At 44.1% G+C, this 20,107-nt stretch overlaps 1 protein-coding gene and 1 long non-coding RNA gene across 3 annotated transcripts in view; one reads left to right on the forward strand and one right to left on the reverse strand.

Moving 5' to 3' along the window:
• Positions 1 to 20,107, forward strand: part of Veph1 (ventricular zone expressed PH domain containing 1) — a 205,613-nt gene that overhangs the window by 92,731 nt on the left and 92,775 nt on the right. For both annotated transcript variants that reach the window (XM_085682474.2, XM_048424730.3), the window contains exons 8-9: positions 14,865 to 15,074; positions 15,964 to 16,361. In XM_085682474.2, the coding sequence (XP_085538600.2) occupies positions 14,865 to 15,074; positions 15,964 to 16,361 (608 nt within the window). The remainder of the gene's footprint in view (positions 1 to 14,864; positions 15,075 to 15,963; positions 16,362 to 20,107) is intronic.
• On the reverse strand, positions 5,071 to 9,013 carry LOC148118784 (uncharacterized). Its single transcript, XR_015735754.1, has 2 exons — positions 8,583 to 9,013; positions 5,071 to 6,733 (listed from the first exon to the last, which is right to left on the reverse strand). It is a non-coding gene; the product is annotated as an uncharacterized LOC148118784 (long non-coding RNA).

The following is a 20,107-nucleotide window of genomic DNA, read 5'->3' on the forward strand; positions in this document are numbered from 1 at the left end:
TTTTTAGACCAGGCTGGGCTTGAACTGAGAGATCCGCCTGCCTCTGCCTCCAGAGTGCTGGGATTAAAGGTGCGCACCACCACCACCCAGTTTAGGCTCAGCTTTGAAGGCACACAAAGGCTTCAAAGAGGCAGACTAGATCTTAAACTGGCAACATAACCTGTCTATAGGGCATTGGCTTTGCAGGCATGAAGATTACAAGAGAGAAATGGATCATGAGGACATCTTTCAAAATTTCAGAAAGTGACTGTAGTCAGGCAGCGGGTGGCAGGGATCTGTTCTCTCTGCAAGGAAGCCCTGAGAATGAAGCTGGGAAGGTGAGATCTAAGTTGCAAGGGAGACCACAAGATACTGAGAAGCCAGAATGGTGAAACATCTACTAAGGAAAGCTGTGCGTGTGAATTGGAACTTGGTCAAGAGAGAGGCTGTGTGTACCACTGGAAGAAGATGACAAGACATGGTTACCCAGGTGATTCCATCGTGAGCTTCAAGTACCAGACATGGAGGCACAGCGCTTGCTGTTTGCCCTGCTGGATTTTGGTCTTGCTGTAGTCTGATATATCCATGCTGTCCTCCTGTTCTTTATTGGGGAATGGACGTATTTACATTATATATCAGAAGGATGTCACTTTTTATTTTATAAGAGGTCAAGTTCAAACATTGTCTTGAGCCTTAAAAGAGACTTCAAAAGTTTGGGCTCTTGCCTATGTGAAAACTGTTAAAACTTGAGAGAGATTTAAAAAAAAATAGACTAAATACATTTTGTACATGAGATTTTAAGGGGGGCGTGTTATGATTTAAAGTGATGTGTCTGAGTGAACCTGACAAGCGTAGAGTTGGGATGGTTCATCTTCATGGTCAACTTGACTGAGTTTAGAATCTCCGCAGAAATATACCTATCAGTTTATATATAACTCCATATATGGAGTTATGCTGGTAACTCCAGAAAGGTTTAACAGAGACATGAAAATATATCCTGGATGTAGGCATTAGCATTCCATGACAAAACTGAGTAGAAAAAGAAGAAGAAGAAGAAGAAAAAGAAGAAGAAGAAGAAGAAGAAGAAGGAGGAGGAGGAGGAGGAGGAGGAGGAGAGGAGGAGGACGAGGAGGACGAGGAGAGGAGGAGGACGAGGAGGACGAGGAGGACGAGGAGAAGAAGAAGAAGAAGAAGAAGAAGAAGAAGAAGAAGAAGAAGAAGAAGAAGAAGAAGAAGAAGAAGAAGAAGAAGAAGAAGAAGAAGAAGAAGAAGAAAAAGAAGAAGAAGAAGAAGAAGAAAATGAGTTGAGCCCGCCCTTGATCTTTCAGCTTCTTGACGGTGAGGGAATGTGACCAGAGCTGCCTCATGTTCCTGTGTCTCTGATTCTTCCACTATCGTAAACTGATGTCTCTCATTGTGAGCCAAAATAAACCCTTCCTTCTTTAAATTGATAATGCCAGGTATTTTTTTTGTATAGAAAAATAACTAACATAGGTGGGAAAAATGATAGTATAGATTAAATGAAATAAGACCATAACCTGCAGGAAGAATGAGGGGGAAACAGAATGAGATTAAATGCAGACAAATATGACCGCAGAACCTCCTTGGCGTGCTAATGACAAGATGGGCTGCAACACACACCAGGGACGTGATTTCCTGTGTGGCCGTAATATGCAGCCCAACAACATGGCTTGTAAAGGTAGACTTATAAAGACTGGCACCCAGAGTTTATGTCTTGACATCACGGGAGCTAAGCCAGAATAGATGCTTGCTGTAATCTGTCTTTTCCCAAGACATGGAGTAACAGCTTGAGAATGAAGATCCTTCACTGACTCCGGGGCAAAAATCGCAGAGGACAGAGGACCACTTGTCTACATCTCTGCCAAGAACTCTGCTGATGGGTCTAATCAAGCTCAAACCAACTTCAACCACGATTATTTTATTTATTCTTTTTTTCCTTTGTTTTTTATTTTTGCGTATATCAGAGTTCTATCTGTGTGTGGTGTGCACACAGTGCCTGCTTTCAGAGGACCCAAGTTCAGTTCCCAGCACCCACATAGCAGCTCACAACCTTCTGTATTTCCAGTTCTAGGGGATTCGATCCCTTCTTCCAGTCGCCATGGATTCCTCCATACACATGGTACACATAAACTCACACAGACTCATACATATACATAAACAAAGGATATAAATAAATTAATAACCTAGGATGAAGTTCAAGCCTCTACTCAGCCTCCACTCCCCTTAGAGGCCTGCAGTAATTTCTGCGTAAACACCAGGCAGTGATTCATGAAACTTGCTTTTGTTTCTTCCTCTTTCTGAGTCTCATGTCAGATTTTAGTGTGGATGAGAGTTCTAATACACACAACACTTATACGATTTAAAGGAATTGTTCCAGGTCATTTCTGTATATTCAGACCAATTGTACTTTTTCTATCACGTTCTAGAATACCCTCTTCATTCCTCTCTTCCCACGAGAGACTGCCATTCCCTATACCGCAGTTTGGTAGCACTCCTCGATGAGGTCTTCCACCCATGCTTCCCCATGATCCCACTTTCTCTGAACTTCTGCAACGCTCATCCCTGTCCAGCTCTCCAGCATCACTGGGTATCTCTGATCTTGCCTCCAAACTAGAGCGCTAGTATTCAGAAAAAAAATATATTCTCTAAAGTGCTTATAAAAACCAAACAATCAAAAAAAAGCTCCTTTTTTTTTTTAAAAAAAAAGGCAAGACATATTTATACAACAGGAAAAACTGACTTTTTGAGACCAACTGTTGGCTCAAGGAATGACCACAAGTAGTTTCAGGACATAATTAAACCCATGTGACATTCTGGGTAGTGTTGTCCCTGCTTAGGAAAAGTTGAAGGTACTTCCACCCCACTAAGGTAACATCTAAAGATGAAACTGAAGTCTCAATAAGAAAAAAGTGCATCTTTTCCATCTAGAGATGTTCTGTATCAAAAGAAAGTCCTAACGGTCTTTTGTAGTAGTTGTGTGGTTGCTGTGACCTCTCCATAGGTATAAAGTAATGGCTTCAGGTTTTGCCCTGCTTCTTCCCAAAGAGGTTGAAGCTAACATGTGGTACCGTTTATGTCCCATCTGTTGTTCATTTACTTCATTGGTCGTCCTTCCTCAGCCAGTACTTGGGGCCAAGGGAAGGTCTGTAAAGGTATTTCAGGAATTCATTTATTAGCAAGAGACATAGGTGAGAGACACCATTATCAGCTTTAAAGGATGGAGCAAGGCCAATGAGCGTGAGACTCCCGCAGAGCTGGCTCTGCTGGGTGTGGACAAAGCGGGGAGGGAATGGTGGTGGCCCCGCCTGAACTGTGAGTAACACAGCTGCAGCTTTGCCAGGAGACCTGGGGCTGCAGGATTCAAATCACAGGACACACCACCTAGGCTTTTGTGTGTGCCTATGCCCTGGTGTTCCGTCTCAAAAAAGACAAAGAGCACCCAGGTTCTCGCCTGGAAGAGGGAGATGTAATGGAGACTTGACCTTCTCCTACCCATCTGAGATGCTAGCAGCTCTGCAGGGTCTCAACAGCCCCTCATACCTAACTCCTTGATATATTGCGTCAGGAAATGGTCCTTGTTCCTCTGCTCCATCCGTCAGGATTGAATTTTCAAGTTATCGTTTGTATGGTGTTTTCTGAGTCTTGGACATCTTTTCAGTCGGGGCTGAAAAAAGGCTAATGCTTATCTTCCCGGTCAGTGTGAAGGTGTCTATATGCAAGTGTATAGTAATTAGCCACAGTAAGTGATTAATAATGGTAAATGATTGTTAATAAAATAGAACAATTATGACGATATAGTATTATAGGTTTTCTCTCACCCTGCCTTTTCACCATAAAGTGAGCACGAATCACCAACCCATCTCTGGCTTATTCAAACTGATGAAAGAACTATTCTTGTGCTTTAGGGCCCTTATCAAGTAAAAAGAGAGTTACTTAAATAGAAGCATTTTACTAGTACAAGAATTGATATAATAACTAATGGGGTAGTATAGCACATACCACATAGTCATGGATATTCTGGGCAAAAGGATATTTGTCCTGGGCGAAAGAGAATGAGATGATATAAAAATTCATCATGCTACTCAGAATAATGTCCCAATTAACATTCAACAACTTGTTTGTTGCTGGGATTTTTCATTTGATGTAACAGATAGCAACCCTTGTAAAGCAAAGCTGAAGGTAAAAGGGCATAGACATACCGGATTTAGAACATCAGTTGCCTGTGGGTAAAAAGCCCACAGTAAATGTTAACTAGTAGTGTTCACATTCTGCGCAGGGTGAGCATCAGCGTAGGTGACTTTAGCGTACTCAGAGCTGCTGGGAACATGACCCGCAGAAAGTGCTCACTTGCACACTTTCTCATCAGACCTCGGCAAAGTTATCACAGAAACTGAAAGCAGAGCACGGAGCATTTGCGACAACACGGCACGATTGCAGCAGCCAAGCGCATGGCCAATAGACATTGCGGCCTTGATTTTTCCATTACGTTTCGCTGGTAGTGTATGGTACTGACGTACAAAAAACGTTGGTCCCTGGTTTAGGAAAATGAAAACAGTAAGCAGTTGTTTGCCACAAGTAGTTTGGAAAGAGCTGTGATAGACCCTCAGCGACGCTACCTACACCAGTTTGAGGGTGCTTCTTAGTACTCAACAGTTTACTCCTCAGATTTTCTCCTGGGACCTGAGAACAAAAGACTTACTGGTAAACGGTCTCTCTCTCTCTCTCTCTCTCTCTCTCTCACACACACATACACACACACACACACACACACACATACACACACACACACACATTTTCAGTCACGGGAGACAGGTTGCAACTGTGGTAAACAAGTTCCTAATAGCATTCATATTTATGGCAAGACGAAAGTAGACCTTTTTTCTTTTAAACTGGCAGCATATATTAGCCAAACTTTTCCATAGGTAAGTTTGGAATTCTAAATGAGCTAGAAACTGAGCCCTTGGAGTATGTGAAGTTCTCATCCCAGCCCAGTCAATGACATGTTTTCAACCAATGACATTTGTCCCGCGCTACCGTCTCGCCAGCAAGAACCACGCGGTACACATAGGATTCTTCTGCAGTAAAGCTTTAATGCCCCTTGGGAGAGCGGGCATCAGCCAACATGGCGGAGACCCAGATAAGATGGAACCCATCCCTTATATAGGAAACAGACCCTGCTTTGGACGTGTCACTCTTGGATAGGTCCATTGTTCCCAGTCCCAGGTGATGCCTCGGGAGTAGGCGGGGACTCAGTGGGAAATTACCGAGCACATGTGCGTTCACCTGGTGGTGAAGCCGGATGTCAGCGCCATCTTGATAATGGAGAATGTGGCTGCGGCCTTCTACATCTCCCCCTAATTTTACTTCTTTGCAGAAAGGCAACTCCCTAGGAAGGTAAAGATAGAGGTCGCACTTCCCAAAATGAAAACATTAAAATGGGCTTGCACGGAATCTGTCCCTAGGCTCATGACACCTGGAACCTATCCAGCCTGCCCTCTGCCAATTTTTTGGGAAAGGGAATATACGGCAGGAAACCCTTAAGCAGAGCGACTTATCTCTCAGAGAGGGCCATTCTCTGTGCGATGCTCTTCAGCTCGACAACCTTCAGGGCTAGCTAAGCCAAGCACTCCACCCTGTGCAATGGACCAGAGTCCTAGGGGTGCAGGAGCTGGTTGGCTTAAACCTTACTGCTTTAACATAAATAACCACACATCAGTAGAGGCCCCCTGTTTCAGGGCAGCCAATGCTTGTGCAATAACCACTTTGTCCCTACGATTTTGGGATTTGAGTCAGCAGACCATCCAGAGGAGAAACACTAATCCATAGTATAGGACTGTTCCAAAACATTTCCACCCCCACCCATTCTTTGAAGTAGGGGAATGAGAGACACGGCCCAGGACTGGAGTCCTACGGCCAAGCTTATAAATCATCTCTAGGACGGTAGGGAGGGGGCCCAGAGTCTTATTGGTTGTAAAAAATCGGGGAGACACCACCATCCTATGGTTGACTGGTAACAGCTTCAGGAAGGCTGAGAGTGTCCTCCATCGGTGCTCTGTCATCCATCTGCAAAATGGCAGGAGGAACAGCAGCCAGGTCCTCAGGCGAATCCGTGTGTTGTGGATCACTCTTCACTGTTCGGGTCAATCGCTCTGGCAGCCAGAATGGGCTTTCTTGATCCTGTGGGAAGACACAAACAGCTCCCCTGGATCTCAATAAGATGGGATCCGGGCCTTTCCATTCATTAGAAAGCACATCTTTCCACTTAACCAAATCTTTGGGCCGCTGCGGATCCGAACAATGTCGTGTTGCAGCATTTTGGCCATTATCATCCAGATTTAAAAAATTTATGGTGAACAGAGCCATGGCGATGGCCATTCTTGGCATCGGGGGCAGTTCCTTTATTATTCCCCCCCTTTTTGTTTAAATAGATATTTATCCAATTTTTAATTTAAATAACCATGGCATTTTGTAACCTATCTTGAAGATACCCATAGTGTTTAGCAGAAATAACTGACAGGATAAGGGAAACTGATAGCAAGCAATAGTACAGCAACAATAACATTGCAATGTACAGCAACAACAGCATAGCAATAACTGACAGACCAAGGGCAGGAGCTGGACCATCCCTCAGGAACCCGCCAGCTCCGCAGCAATCAGGCCAGACAGCTCCATAGCAGAGGCTTTGTCCTCAGGCCTCTGGACAGATGAATCCACAGCATGAATAGTAGCATTTCTAGAAAAAAAAAACATAAACAAACTCTTCTCCCAAAATAACATTTAAGAGTATTAAAAAACTCAGTGTAAAGATTTAGCACAGTCAGTACTGGAAGTAGGCTGGTCTTGAACTTAGAGACCTATAGGTCTCTGTTTTAAAGAGCAATCTTGTTTGTCTGTGTCATTATAGTAGGCCTTAGAAGTAAACCATTTTAAATCTGGCACAGATGAGATTATTGTTTTAAAAATATGAGAAAACCGTTTTCCTGTTTCCAGCCTGGAGTCCTAAGATGACGTGGCCATTGGGGAACCCATATGGGGATCTCTGTTTTTTACGGTATGGGCCGTGTTGCCCCAGTGGCGCCTAGGAAAAACCCAGGCCCTGTTTGTTGATATTAGATTTAAGATTTATTGGCTCCCGTATTTCTTGCTGGTACGGTGGCCTCGGGCTCCAGAGCCCGCCCGCCATTCTCCGAGGCCCTGGGCCTGTTTGCTGTGCAGCTCCCCGTGTCCCGCTGTGCGGCTCCGCCTGTCCCAGGCCAGGAAGTGGCGGCTCCACCCCCAGGCGCCCCTGCCTTCCCCGCGGGGCTAGCCTCGTTCTCTGAGGTCTGAGGCTGTGTTGGTGGCGGAGTGTGGCGGGAGCCGACACCCAGACCAAGGCTGCACAGGCCGGCAATAACTCAAGGTCCGCGCCAGAGCCTGCGGCTCAAGGGGCCAATGGGAGAGGCGGCGAATAGGGCCGCTTCCCTATTAGCCAACTCTCAACACCTGTGCCACAGCAAAAGCGGCTGTAAACTCTCACAGATCCAGCCAACGACCCAATCACCCCAAAATCCAAAGGCCCTTCGCATCCACCTCCCTGCGGATCCTGAAACACCAGACAAGCCAAGCGTATACACAGCAATCTTTCAGGAGGACTTGAGTTCTTAAAATGCTAAGCAGTTCTTAAAAACTTAAGTCGCACTATGTAGATGTAATACGGTACTGCCTGTTTACTGCATTTAAACCTTAATTGCGCTTTTATTATGATAAATACGACCAGCCCTGCCTGAAGTCAGCATCGTTTAGCATAGCCAAATGGAATCAGAGCCATTTTACCCTCAGAGACCAGCACAGTTTTAGGTACATTGTAAGCCTTTTGGCCCGGCTGCCTGTGGCACCGCTGTGACATCCTCCAGGCCAGGCACCAACCGAGCTGCACCAATTGAGCCGGCGCAATGTGCTCCCCACCATAGCCACAGAGCAAAGCTCCGCTCCAGCCGCCCTCCAGCCCCAGCTGCACCCACTCCGAGCCCAAACCGGTGCACGGAGCAAAGCTGAACTCAGAGAAGCAGGCTTGAAAGGACCTCATTTAATCTTTAAGGGAATTTGGGCGTCGTTTAGTCTCTTTGGCTGCTTCCTGCTGTTATTGGGCCGCTGAATTTTAGGGGTATACATTACAACATTTCAGGAGGTCTTGGTGATTCAAACCACGTAAATCCCAAGTACACCCTTAGGCTCTCCCCCTCCGTGGAGACGAAAACAGAACCTCCCTCCCAAAACACCACATCCTCAGCAGTCTCCAAGTTCAAATATCCCTCTCCCATCCAGTACACAAAAGACAACATGAACAACACAACATAAAGCTTTTGACCCTGCAAATCAACCTTCTCCCCCATCTCCACTCTCCCAAAATCACCGGGAGGTCCTTTTTAACTTATTTTTTTTTTCTGTCTCCCCCATTCTTTACCGGAGGGTCCTTTTTAACTTATTTTCTTTTCTGTCTCCCCCATCCTTTACCGGGGGGTCCTTTTTAACTTATCTGGGTGCGCGCACAACCTCCCACTGCTGCTCAGTTTCTGATATGCTCTCTGGACTTTAGAGCGTACCTCGCTAAGCTTGCATGCCTGCAGTTCTGAATCCTCCTTGTGTCCAAGGGGTCTCCGGTGGTGCAAAGTTCTTCTTTTTCTTCTTCTTCCCGGGTATCGGCACCAGATGTCCCGCGCTACCGTCTCGCCAGCAAGAACCACGCGGTACACATAGGATTCTTCTGCAGTAAAGCTTTAATGCCCCTTGGGAGAGCGGGCATCAGCCAACATGGCGGAGACCCAGATAAGATGGAACCCATCCCTTATATAGGAAACAGACCCTGCTTTGGACGTGTCACTCTTGGATAGGTCCATTGTTCCCAGTCCCAGGTGATGCCTCGGGAGTAGGCGGGGACTCAGTGGGAAATTACCGAGCACATGTGCGTTCACCTGGTGGTGAAGCCGGATGTCAGCGCCATCTTGATAATGGAGAATGTGGCTGCGGCCTTCTACAGACATTCAGCCAATGCTGGGTAAATATATTTGTTGTGATTTGGATCCCTAAGGTTCGTATGTTTAACACCTCATCCAGTTGGTGGCGCTGTTTGCGAAGTCTATGGACCTTTTAGGAGGCGGAGCCTCGCTGGAGGAAGTGTGTCCCTTGGGGCAGGCCCCAAGGCCCTAACCAGACCCCAATTGCTGGTCGGCTTTTTGCTTCCTGAGTACGCAAGTGCCCCGCTGTCCTCAGCTTCACAGCCATGGCGGACAGTCTCCCCATGAACTTCAAGCCGAAATAAACTTTCTTTTAGTTGGCCCTTGTCAGTATTTGGCCACAGCAAGAGTAAGTAAACATGGTTCTGCTACCTATTCAAAATGGGCTATCTGTGATGACTCAGGCTTATCAAGAAGGACGTATTGAACATTCTTGCTCTTCCGGTGCCACGTACTGGTCACTGGCGACGTCTTCACAGTTGGCAGCTCACTGCCAGCCATTGCCTGCTCCCGTCCCCAGGCAGAACGGTCTAGAAGATGCGTACCCTTCCTCCACAGTTCCGTCCACTGCAGTGACGTAGCTGCTCTGCATTCCTTTGAAATCACACAACTTGGGCCACAGCCAGACAGTCACGTGACAGACCAGGGCCACCCTCTGCTCTGGGGGCGGGGCCAAGGCTCCTCATAGGTTCACTCGCCACTCTGGAATCTTGACTGCAGATTTAGGGTGCATCTGCACCAGTGTCTATTGGTAGTGAAGGAAAAAAAAACCTGCACCCTGGAATTTACAGAGACCCTCAATGGATAGGACAGTAAGGCCTAGCAACTCCAAATGATGCACAGGCTGTCTTACATCAGGTCTTAATGAGAACTCACTGCTTCTGCCCTGGGCCGCTTTCAATTCAGTTCTTTCAGGGATGGATCTGAATGCTCGGCAGATAGCATGGGGTTGGTTAGTGGAAACGTGCGCTTGGATTGGTCGATGATCATTCTGACCTTGTTGGTGTGGGGAGGATACCGTGATTCCCATGAGCTCCTAGACTTGGAGTAGCTGATCTGCGGCTCCCACTTGAAGAGCCTATACAAGAGCCCTTTTTTCCAGTTCCCTGTTTTCCTACTTCTCCCTGATCGACCAAAGGGCTGAGAACATGTAAATGACTGAGCGTCTATGTTAAGAAGAACGTTTCTTTGTATTGAAGTTTAATATTTTTCTTCTGATTGCAGTGAATTCTCGGTGTCTACAATTGTTCAGAATCAATGCTCTTCCTCTATCCCCAATCTCCCAGGTTGGCCTGGAACTTGCTAGTCACCAAGAGAGACTTCTAACTCCCCCGGCAGCCTCCTTAGTGTTGGGATTCCAAATGTGTGCTTACCAGACAGACCTTCAGAACTTGCTCTTGAAGTTCAGAGGTTTTACAAATCCACAGTTTCCTTATGCCAGCTCCTGCAGGCTCACACTCCACAAGCCTTACTCTCCTTCGGGGTACATGCTTTAGGATACTGCCAAGAAAGAGGGCTTTCACAGTCTTCCCTGGCTTTGAACAGGTATTTGCCTTCAAAGTTTAGCACCGCTGGCTCAGGTCACCTTCCAGCGTCAAAGTTCACAGTGGACAGCAGCACCTAGGGTTTGAACCACAGTATTTTTCAAGTCAGTGCCGTAAGGGTTACACTGTCCAACCCACCATTTTATATTGCCCTTTTAGCTACCTAGTGACCCAGAGCCATTAGTCCCATTGTTGTTTAATAAAATGTGCCTTTGAATGAGAGACTTTGCACTTGATTAATTAGGAAGTAGGAAGCTGCAGGCACGCCCCCTAGGCCTTTCCCTCGGAAGGTCATGATCGTCCCATGTTTCCATAGCGTCCTTTCTGAAACCTCTGTTAAAGATCTAATGTGAAGGAGCTCAACTGGGGCACCATCTCTTCTCAGTGAAACTGTCCTGTAGACTTGACAACATATTAAGCCCCAGATAACTGGGCGTTTACATGGCTCCACTTCGTCCCACAAAATAGCTCAAAAACAGACTTTCCCAGGTCCCAGCTGTACCTCTGAACTTTCATACTCTAACAACATTAGGTACTGAAGTCCCTAAACAGGCAATGGGACGATGGGCCCAGGGATCGTCTCTGCCACCCTTTACCCAGGGATCATCTCTGTCATCTTCTTGGTGACTGATGACGACCCAAGAAATTGCTGAAGGGTAAACTAAATAAAATCCCCAAAATTTAGGATTCTGGTGTGGATCTAGCCTGCTGAGGTCTCCTTCTTAGGACTCCAGTGTGGCTCAAGCCCATGGAGTTCTCCTTCCTCCCTCACAAGCTTCACTATGCCGGAGAATGTGTCCTGGCCACGGGATCGAAAGCCAAGATCATCAACCATGACCTAATATTATTCTGCTTTGATTTAAAGGGCCAGAAATGGAGCTCGCCAATCTCTCCACCCCTGCCAGCTTATAGTCTCATCACCCAGCACAGAGGGAGCACAACTAGCTGCCCAAGGGCCAATTTGTTTCTTAGCAGAGTCACCGCACACACAAGAGGGAGGCAATTAGGCCTCCCCCGGGCATCCCTAGATGGACTTCTAAAGACTTTACTTTGGCAGCGGAGACCAGAAACAGTTCAGACGGAATCATCCGAGCCTCTTGTAATGTGGCTTGTTGAGTTAAGGCCAAGTTAATATTTAAGGGACTACAGAACGCTGGCAGAGCATTCTGTAAATTACCTCTGGAGTTAAAAGTGGCGCATGGAAAAGAAATAGTGACCCCCCTGCAAGAGACTAACCCATTTGCTCCTGTACCAAAGAAACTCTACCAGAGGAGTGGCCTGTGCTTAAGAAAGCCGGGGTGGGGGGGTGGGGGAGAGCTGCTTATCTGAAAAGGTGTTTTGTTTTGTTTTTTTTTAAAGGACATTTTTCTCTCCCTCTTTTTATATTAATATCTTAAAAGAAAGAGGAAGTTAAGGAGCAAGGAATGATATTTTATGTTCAATCCTTGTAGCTACTCTTTGCTGGCATTCTAAAGTACAGAATCCTAACCTGCTTAGCTCCCTGGTGAAATTGGGCATGTCCAGGTAGAGTGGTAGCCAGTGACCAAAAGTTCCCTTTAACCCATCTTAAGACTTTGATAGAGTCATGGCCATTTATTTTCACCAACCCTGCACCCCCATCGCAGTTCCTTAACTCCTGTGCACTCCAAGTCTGAAAATCCCCAAACAAGGGAAGCTGTGCACAGTGAAGAGCCTGTGTGGTCACAGTTCAGCCTGTGAGCAAATATTCATCAGCCTCATATCCGGAGACCGTTTCTTCAGTCAGAGAGTTTATCATTGTTTGCTGACTCTCCATCAGTCCCTTCCGAAGTCCTTGCTGTGTTCCCTCTGAGCTGGTAGACAAGATATAAAATGTCAGAAGTTGGGGACTTTTGCTTCCACTTTTCAGTTCTGTCATTCTCTGCATTTCACATTTAACAGATAACGCTATTCCGCCCTCCACAGGGAGGAGTCGGTCGAAGCTGTCCCATGTGTGTGTCTCCTGGGTATCAGGTAGACCCGAGGGCAGCCTGACCTCAGACCCCAGGAATTCCTTCTTCTCTTACTCCGCAAACCTTCCGGGTTGTTGTCTGTGCCCTGCATGTGAATACATGAGGGAGCAAAGTAGCCAGGTGAAAGTTTTTAAAAGTACATAATATCTAATTGAATTTCAGATAAAAAGATTTAAGGTTTTTAGTATAATAACTTTAATATAATGAACTACATTTTAGTGATAATGTACAAAAATGTAGATGAGACCTACTAATAATGAAATGCATAGACATATAAATAAATACGGCATAAAATGTTAAAAACACATAATACTTTCATTTTATAATGTGTATGAATATTTAATGTAATCAACATTTTAATAATAAATACTCCTTACAAATATTTGGTGTTTCTCTGAAATTCTTATTTGACCTGATGTTCCGTATTTTCCTGGCAACCCTATCCCATTGGTATATGATACATGCCTCTTGGAGTTAGGGTGCATCTAATCTAAGGATAACTGTAATCAAAAGTCTTGGCCTTTTAGACTTTCTGGAACCTAAAGTCTCCTTTGGTGAATTGTTGAACCTTGGGGAAGAGGTGTGTGTGTGTGTGTGTGTGTGTGTGTGTGTGTGTGTGTGTAAACCCTCTGACTTTGTTCTCAAGTTAATCCGTGTTGTTGACCTGAGACCACAGACTTGAAACTGATAACCAAGCGTGGAGATCTGTGCAGACTGATGCTGACTCAAGGCAGTTAGTATTAGAAGTGTATAGACCTGTAGGACACCCTGTTGGTGATGGATTATCAGTTTTTATGGAGAAAAGATACATATTTTATGTCAGAAGTGTGGAAACTAAAAACAGCTTGTTTGACCATGGTTAATATATGAATCAATAGAAATGGGTTTTAATCAATAATCATTGTTAGGTAACTCAAATTAAAGTAACTTAAGCTAAATAGACAGTTCAGTGGTTAAGATTCAGTCCCCAGCGCCTAGCGGCTCACAACTGTCTGTAACTCCAGTTCCCCAAAATCCAGTGCCCTCTTTTGGCTGCTCGGGCTCCTGAGCATACAAACACATGCACATAAAATAAGTAAATGTTTTTGAAAGATTGAAGTAACCCTAGGGCATGTAAATATTAGAATGCAGGCGAGAGATGGAAATACATTCTGCCTCCGACCGTCATCATTGTCCATCTCAGTTAGTGTCATAGCGCAGATTTTTTTCTATGGCTTCTCTGCAGTACTTAATCCTGTCTAAGGAACTCTTGGCTCTCGTGGGGGCCTCAAATAATACCACATTTGACTTCTTCCTTAAAAGATAAGGTTTAATACCCTCAAAGTGTTTCATAAACTGTTATAAAATATGTTTAGAGAAATGACTCAGCAATTAACAGTGCTTGCTGCTTTTCCAGAGGACCCAAGTTTGGTTCCCAGCACTCATGTTAGGCACCCCACAACTACCTGTACTTCCAGTTCTAAAGGGGTCTTATTCCCTCTTCTGGCCTTCCCAGGCACCCATACACATGGCATACACACATATACATGCACATATCCACATAAATAAAAATACAAATGAATCTTTATATATATATATATGTATATATATAAACCTTATATACATATATAGAGAACTACTAATATCATTTATTTAAAAAAAAGAAAAAATAACAAAGCAATCTCATTTTTCCTATATCTTCAAATTGAGAAGATAGAGTTGGAGAGATGACTCAGTGGTTAAGAGTGTTGTTTGCTCTTCCAGAAGTCCTGAGTTCAATTCACAGCAACCCCATGGTGGCTCACAACTCTCTATGATGGGATCCGATGCCTTCTTCTGGTGTGCAGATGTCCACGAACACAGAGCACTCAAATACAGAAATAAATAAAATTGAGAAGACATACTTCGCTCTGAAAGGGAAAGACTTGGGAATGATTGCCCTAAAACTGACAGAGCCATGAGTTTTCAGAAATCGTCAACACCTTCTATCAGCGAATAATCAGCACACGTAAATATTCTACCAAATGTATGGCATGATGTTTTTTTAGCATACTTTCAGAGTTTCGAAAATGCAATATGATAAACATGAGCACAAACTGCTTTTATTCTCCAAGCCCCCAGAAAGCATTTCTCATACAGAGTTGGCATGTCCACCAACGTTTCTAACCTTCTGACAAAATGGGCTGTCTAGAAGGAACATCAAAAGCCTGTGTCTAAATAGTCAATAAAGGTTTGCTAACCAACTAGCCAGAAAATTATCCGGCAGAGTTTTCATTTCCAGATAAAGGTGGTGGAACAAAGTCTCTCTGTTTCCAAGGGTACGGATGACAAACAGCTCATGGGCTCTGTTCTTTCAGCAGGAAAACCGACGCTGCAGTTGGCTTTCCTGAGAAAGTGGGAGAAGCCAAGACCACGGAGCCTGCAAGGGAAAACCATGAAAAACTCCAAGTTAAAATCCAAGCTTTTGAAGACAAAATAAATGCCGAGGGCAATACCCCTGGTTCTGTCCGGAGATACAGTTTAGGCCACGTCTCTAAGGAAGAACAAAGAAACATTCGATTTGACAGGTATAACTTTTGTTCAGTCATCGTTTTGAACTATGAACTCAAATTTGCTATTGCTTCTTTGCTCGTGGTGTTTGGGGGTATTTTATGTTTTGTTTTGCTTTGGTTTTTTAACCTATAGCTTCCTGAAGTTCTATCCTTTAATGAATTAAATATTACCCACAGTGCTGTCATTATTCAAGTAACCTTACTATTTACCTAGCACAGTGGTTCTCAACCTTCCTAATTTTGTGACCTTTAACACAGTTCCTCATGTTGTGGTGACCCCCCACCATAAATTATTTTCATTGCTATTTCATAGCTGTAATTTTGCTACTATTTTGAATCATAATGTAAATATCTGCTGTGTAATCCCAAAGGGGCTAAGACCCACAGACTGAGAACCACTGACTTAGGGACTATAAATAGAAGAAGGTAAATATGATCTTCTTTGTCAACACTTTTTGAAAATAAGCACGTTAATCTTGAGACTGCCTGCCAGCTGCACTTCTTACCCTAGTGAATAACCAGAGGCAAAAACAAGAAAGAATAAAAACTTCTAGTCTACCATTTTGCAGCGAACTTTGCCATGAAATTGACTTATATCTTCTTTTGGAGGATTCTAGACATTCTCTTCTTTCTTCACTGTGGGGCTGATGATAAAGCCCAGGGTCTTATTCACAGCATGCATGTGCTATGTGAGCTACAGCCCTGGCCCTGTGTTTTCAGAGCTTTATTTGTCATACGGTTTGGTGGCCCTCGAGTTATCTGGTCTATTAAGAGGTCTCGCTCTGGAAGAGGTAAAGTTTTGTCCTAGCATGTCTGTTTCTAGGAACTGTGTTAAAGGTCACAACATTCATTCTCCTCGCCAGAGAATGAGAGCTCCCTTAACTCTTCTATCCTTTCATTATAGGTCCAGGAGCTTGGCTTTGAATACTGTGCTCACAAACAGCATGAGAGCCGAAGATGGGGAACCTGGATTAAGGGCAGGAATACAAGCCAGCATCTCTCTTTCAGAGATAGACCCACTTAGCCTCGGAACAAGCAAGTTGCCCCTTAAGCTAGATACCCACAGATCGCAGCTGAAAAGTTCCTCAGCTTCACGCCCAAGTATTGTGCATATAGAACCAGAGAATATGCCTGAAACCGTTAGAGAAAATGTCCAGGAAGACATTCCGGAGACTGCCTCAAGTCCTGAGGAATACCAAGATAAACTCTACTTGCATTTAAAGGAAAACCTCAGTAAAGTGAAGGCTTATGCCATGGAAATCGTGAGAAAGGTCCCAGTCCCAGACCAGTGCGACATTGAAGGTAAGTGCTTTGAAGTTCCCACACTCGCGAAATCTCAGATGTCAGAAACAAAACTCTCAAGGCGCCTAAATACTCGCACCCTTTTATGGACTTTTCTCAAAATAGATCATTTGAAAACGTCTTCTAGTATCTTCTTTTACTTTCTTTTGAGGAAAGTTGACCCACCTGTTGACTTTCGTAGTCTTGATTATACTTAGATGCTTCTATGTCTCCTGAATTTAGCAAACCTTTGTGTTGCTTGATTTCTCATCCCCAATTTATAAATAGGGAAATGCAGTGACCTTGAAGCAGGCTCCAGGGTCAAGGTATCCAGAGAATGCTTCCAACCATGTAATTAAACAGTGAAGCCTTGCATCTCACTGACCGTAGGAGATTGTCCTTTTTCTTATTCCACTACTCCGTGTCCTGCTATGGCCCAAGATCTGAAGAACAGAGTCCCTGATTTCCTAGAGAGCCGAGTGTGGGAGGAACATAGCGAAGCCATGCCAGGAGGCGGTACAGATGACAAGCCAGCAAAAGTGGGGGACATTGGGACAGCAAAGGGCAAAGTAAAGACAGATTATCAGAGGCTGGCTAGATCTACCGCAGGAACACAGTTTAAGGGTCACCAAAGACACAGTCACAGTGTGCTGGATCACACTGTGTAGGATCCTTGGTCCAAAGAAATAATCACCGCATATTGAAGCTTTCTCTAATTATAATTTGGACATTTGGGTCATCACTGATTTTTACATTATTTTAATCTCTAAAATGTGACTTACACCAGTCCATAAATCTCCTGTCACTCTTTACATTTTACGTCTTTACTCTGTCTCTGAGAAAAGACAGAACGTTTGAGACAGGAATGCCACAATATCAGAGCTCCGGGGCGGATCACAGACTGAGCTGGCTTGGGTGCCACTGTGGGGCTCCTAGAGCTTTTGTTTTCCTCCAGCAGTCCTCGGACAGCAGACACCTTCTCCTGGGAGCTAAAGTGAGGTGTCAACATGTCATCTTCCCACAGGAAACAAGCCAGACAGGCCAGCCCCCTAACCAAACAGCAGAGAGGTGGGGATCCCTCAAAGGTCCACTTCCCCATACTCTACTTTCTTCCCTGTTTCCCATCTCCAATCAGAGGAAAGATTGTGTTCTGCTAAGTCAATTGGAGTTCAAATGTAACAAGTAGAACTAGTTGCTCTGTCTATACAGAGGCTGAGACTTTCCAATGTCTGTAGGGACCTGAGCAGCCTTCCTAAATTAATTATTTAGGGGCAAAAATGAAAATGGTGTTGCTTACATTCAAATATACTCTATATGGTGACATACAGCAGGGTGTGGGTTACATACAGCCTAAGATCGGTGACGAGCAACCTTTTCATCATTGCTATTTTGCTGATAATCTGTGAACACAGGTGACAAAGGTCAACAAAGGGAGGAAAAGTGAAGTTCAAGGTACCACAAAGGGCCCCCGTATCAAAAAGAGAGTTAAACACATTTCACTTTATAGAATAATCAGTATGTGTGTGTGTGTGTGTGTGTGTGTTTCAAACTTGGCATAAATGTGAAGAGTTTACTATATAATGAGCTCCAATGGTGTTGCAATGTGGAAGAAAACCTGCAGAATTACTTCAAACATCCAGTTACAAAGAATTATCGTAGAAGTTAAAATTAGCTTTAGACTCGACTAAATGATTTGTTTTTACTTGTTTATTTCCCAAATGTTGAATGAATCCATTATCTAAAGAAAAAGAAAAAAAGAAAAGAAAAAAATCATTTTTGATGGTAAAATTTCCAACCAGGGATAACCTAGAACTGAGTGTATATTTTTTTAAGTTGACATTTTGGAATGCATTCACATTTTAGCTATTTCCTGGGGAATTCCTATACAGGGACATGTGGAAGGGATAGAATATTTATATGACTCCCTGGTAATACATCCACAAATGAAGTGCTTGATGAAGTACTTGGCCTGATTGCAGGAGACACTGTTTGTATTCCAAAAACCGTGAGCTAGCTAGTCAGTACACAGCAGCCGTCCTCTGGCTGACTTGCGTTCCCTTGCTTCATAAACCCGCCCGGCATGGCAGTATCCCTCCCATATCGTTCCTTAAGAACTTAGCGACAATTCAGACTGAGAAATCACGTTATTGTCAAGTGTGTCATTGGCCTAAAAGAAACATTTGATTGTCCTGAATAAATTATACAAAATAATCAAGAGACAAAGAATAAAAGAAGCCAAAACAAGCAAAAACTTTCTGCAGCGATTAATTGAAGAGACAAACAGTAGGTAACAAGAACAGTTAACATTGTGGCATGCGACACAAATCCCACCTTCAGAAACAAGGCGAAACAGCTCCTTCAGAAAATTCTGAACATTAGGTTGGTTCACAGAGGGGAAGAGTTCAGCGGTTTTGATCTACAAAAACACCACTTTCGGGGGTTTCAACCTGATGCTTCAATAATAGCGGTAAAAGCATCGCGAAACTGCAGACGCAAGAACACAAATAGCATTTTTAACCCTGACCTTGGTCATGCTTGGGACCAACAATAACAGGAAAGTGATTCTGTATAAATCTAACATCATCTCTGGGAGAAAAAAAAATGTGTCAAACCCCAGGTCGTACTGAGGTTGGATCGTTCTTGATATTGGGTGAGCCAGTTTTCTGATGAGGTTGGATGGCCTTGTTTCTGCTTACCAGTCACTGAAGGTTGTGGATCTGTAAACAAACATGGCCTAATTTCAGTCGTGGATTATATCTGTGTACAAGACCAGAAAAACTGGGTTCATCTGGCAAAGGATGTCTTAAAAGTTTGAGTCATTCGTACTCATTAATGTGAGAAAGATAATCAGAGGCCAAAAGCATTTACACAGATAATATTAAATAAATCTTTGAAAATCTGGTCCATCTCTGCAAAGAACGTGTGAGCTTGTAAGAGCCCATCAGTGTTACTTTGGCTTACTTTGAAGTGTTTCTTAACAGGAATAAAAATCAGCCTGACTTGCAGAAAGCTTATTTTTAACTTCGAAGATGGTCCTTCCTCCAATCCATCTACATTAGCAGACAGCTTCTGCTTGCCATCAAATCTCATTTCAAAACAGAACAAGAAGAGAAGGGATGTATCTTGATCTCTGTTGCAGCTGAAGCGCTGGTACCCGGGAAACTCAAGAAGGTGCTACGGCTGGGAGAGGTGATGGGACGGAGAAAAAGGTGGCTAGCAGAGGAACGTGGGTAACTTACCTCCATCGGCACCAAATTTCAGAGGATGGAGAATCTTTAAGTGTTTGCCCAAAATGTAGGCAGCCAGGAGTCCAGGTTTTTGATAACGTGTGTTATGGAACTTTTGGAAAGTTGCATGTTCCCAGAAGTAGGTGAGTGGACCCGAGCACCTGTGGGCAGACCTACCTGAAAGTAACACTCAGACACTTAGCAAATCCCTGGGTTACTCTTCTGTACTTTAGGAATGGGGAAGAAGAAAAAAATATTAAACTTTTTTCTTTGTCTTATACAAGGATTCAACAAACTTTTAAAAACTATTTTGTGGAAATAATTTTTTTTCAGAGGAATATTTTACACAGGCATTAGCATTTCACGTCAACATTAAAACTAAAAACACGAGTTCTCAGAAACGGGGAGACTAGATCTCCCTCTTAGAAAAACCCTCTAAGGATGCTTCTCCACATGGCAAGTCTGGGGTATTTTCTCATCTGACTTTATAACGGGAGGGATCCCGTTTTAGACTTTGTCTTAATTAGGGTTTCTATGGCT

This window comes from Myodes glareolus, chromosome 20 (genome assembly GCF_982192425.1).
Source record: "Myodes glareolus chromosome 20, mMyoGla1.1, whole genome shotgun sequence".
Classification (NCBI taxonomy): Eukaryota; Metazoa; Chordata; class Mammalia; order Rodentia; family Cricetidae; genus Myodes; species Myodes glareolus.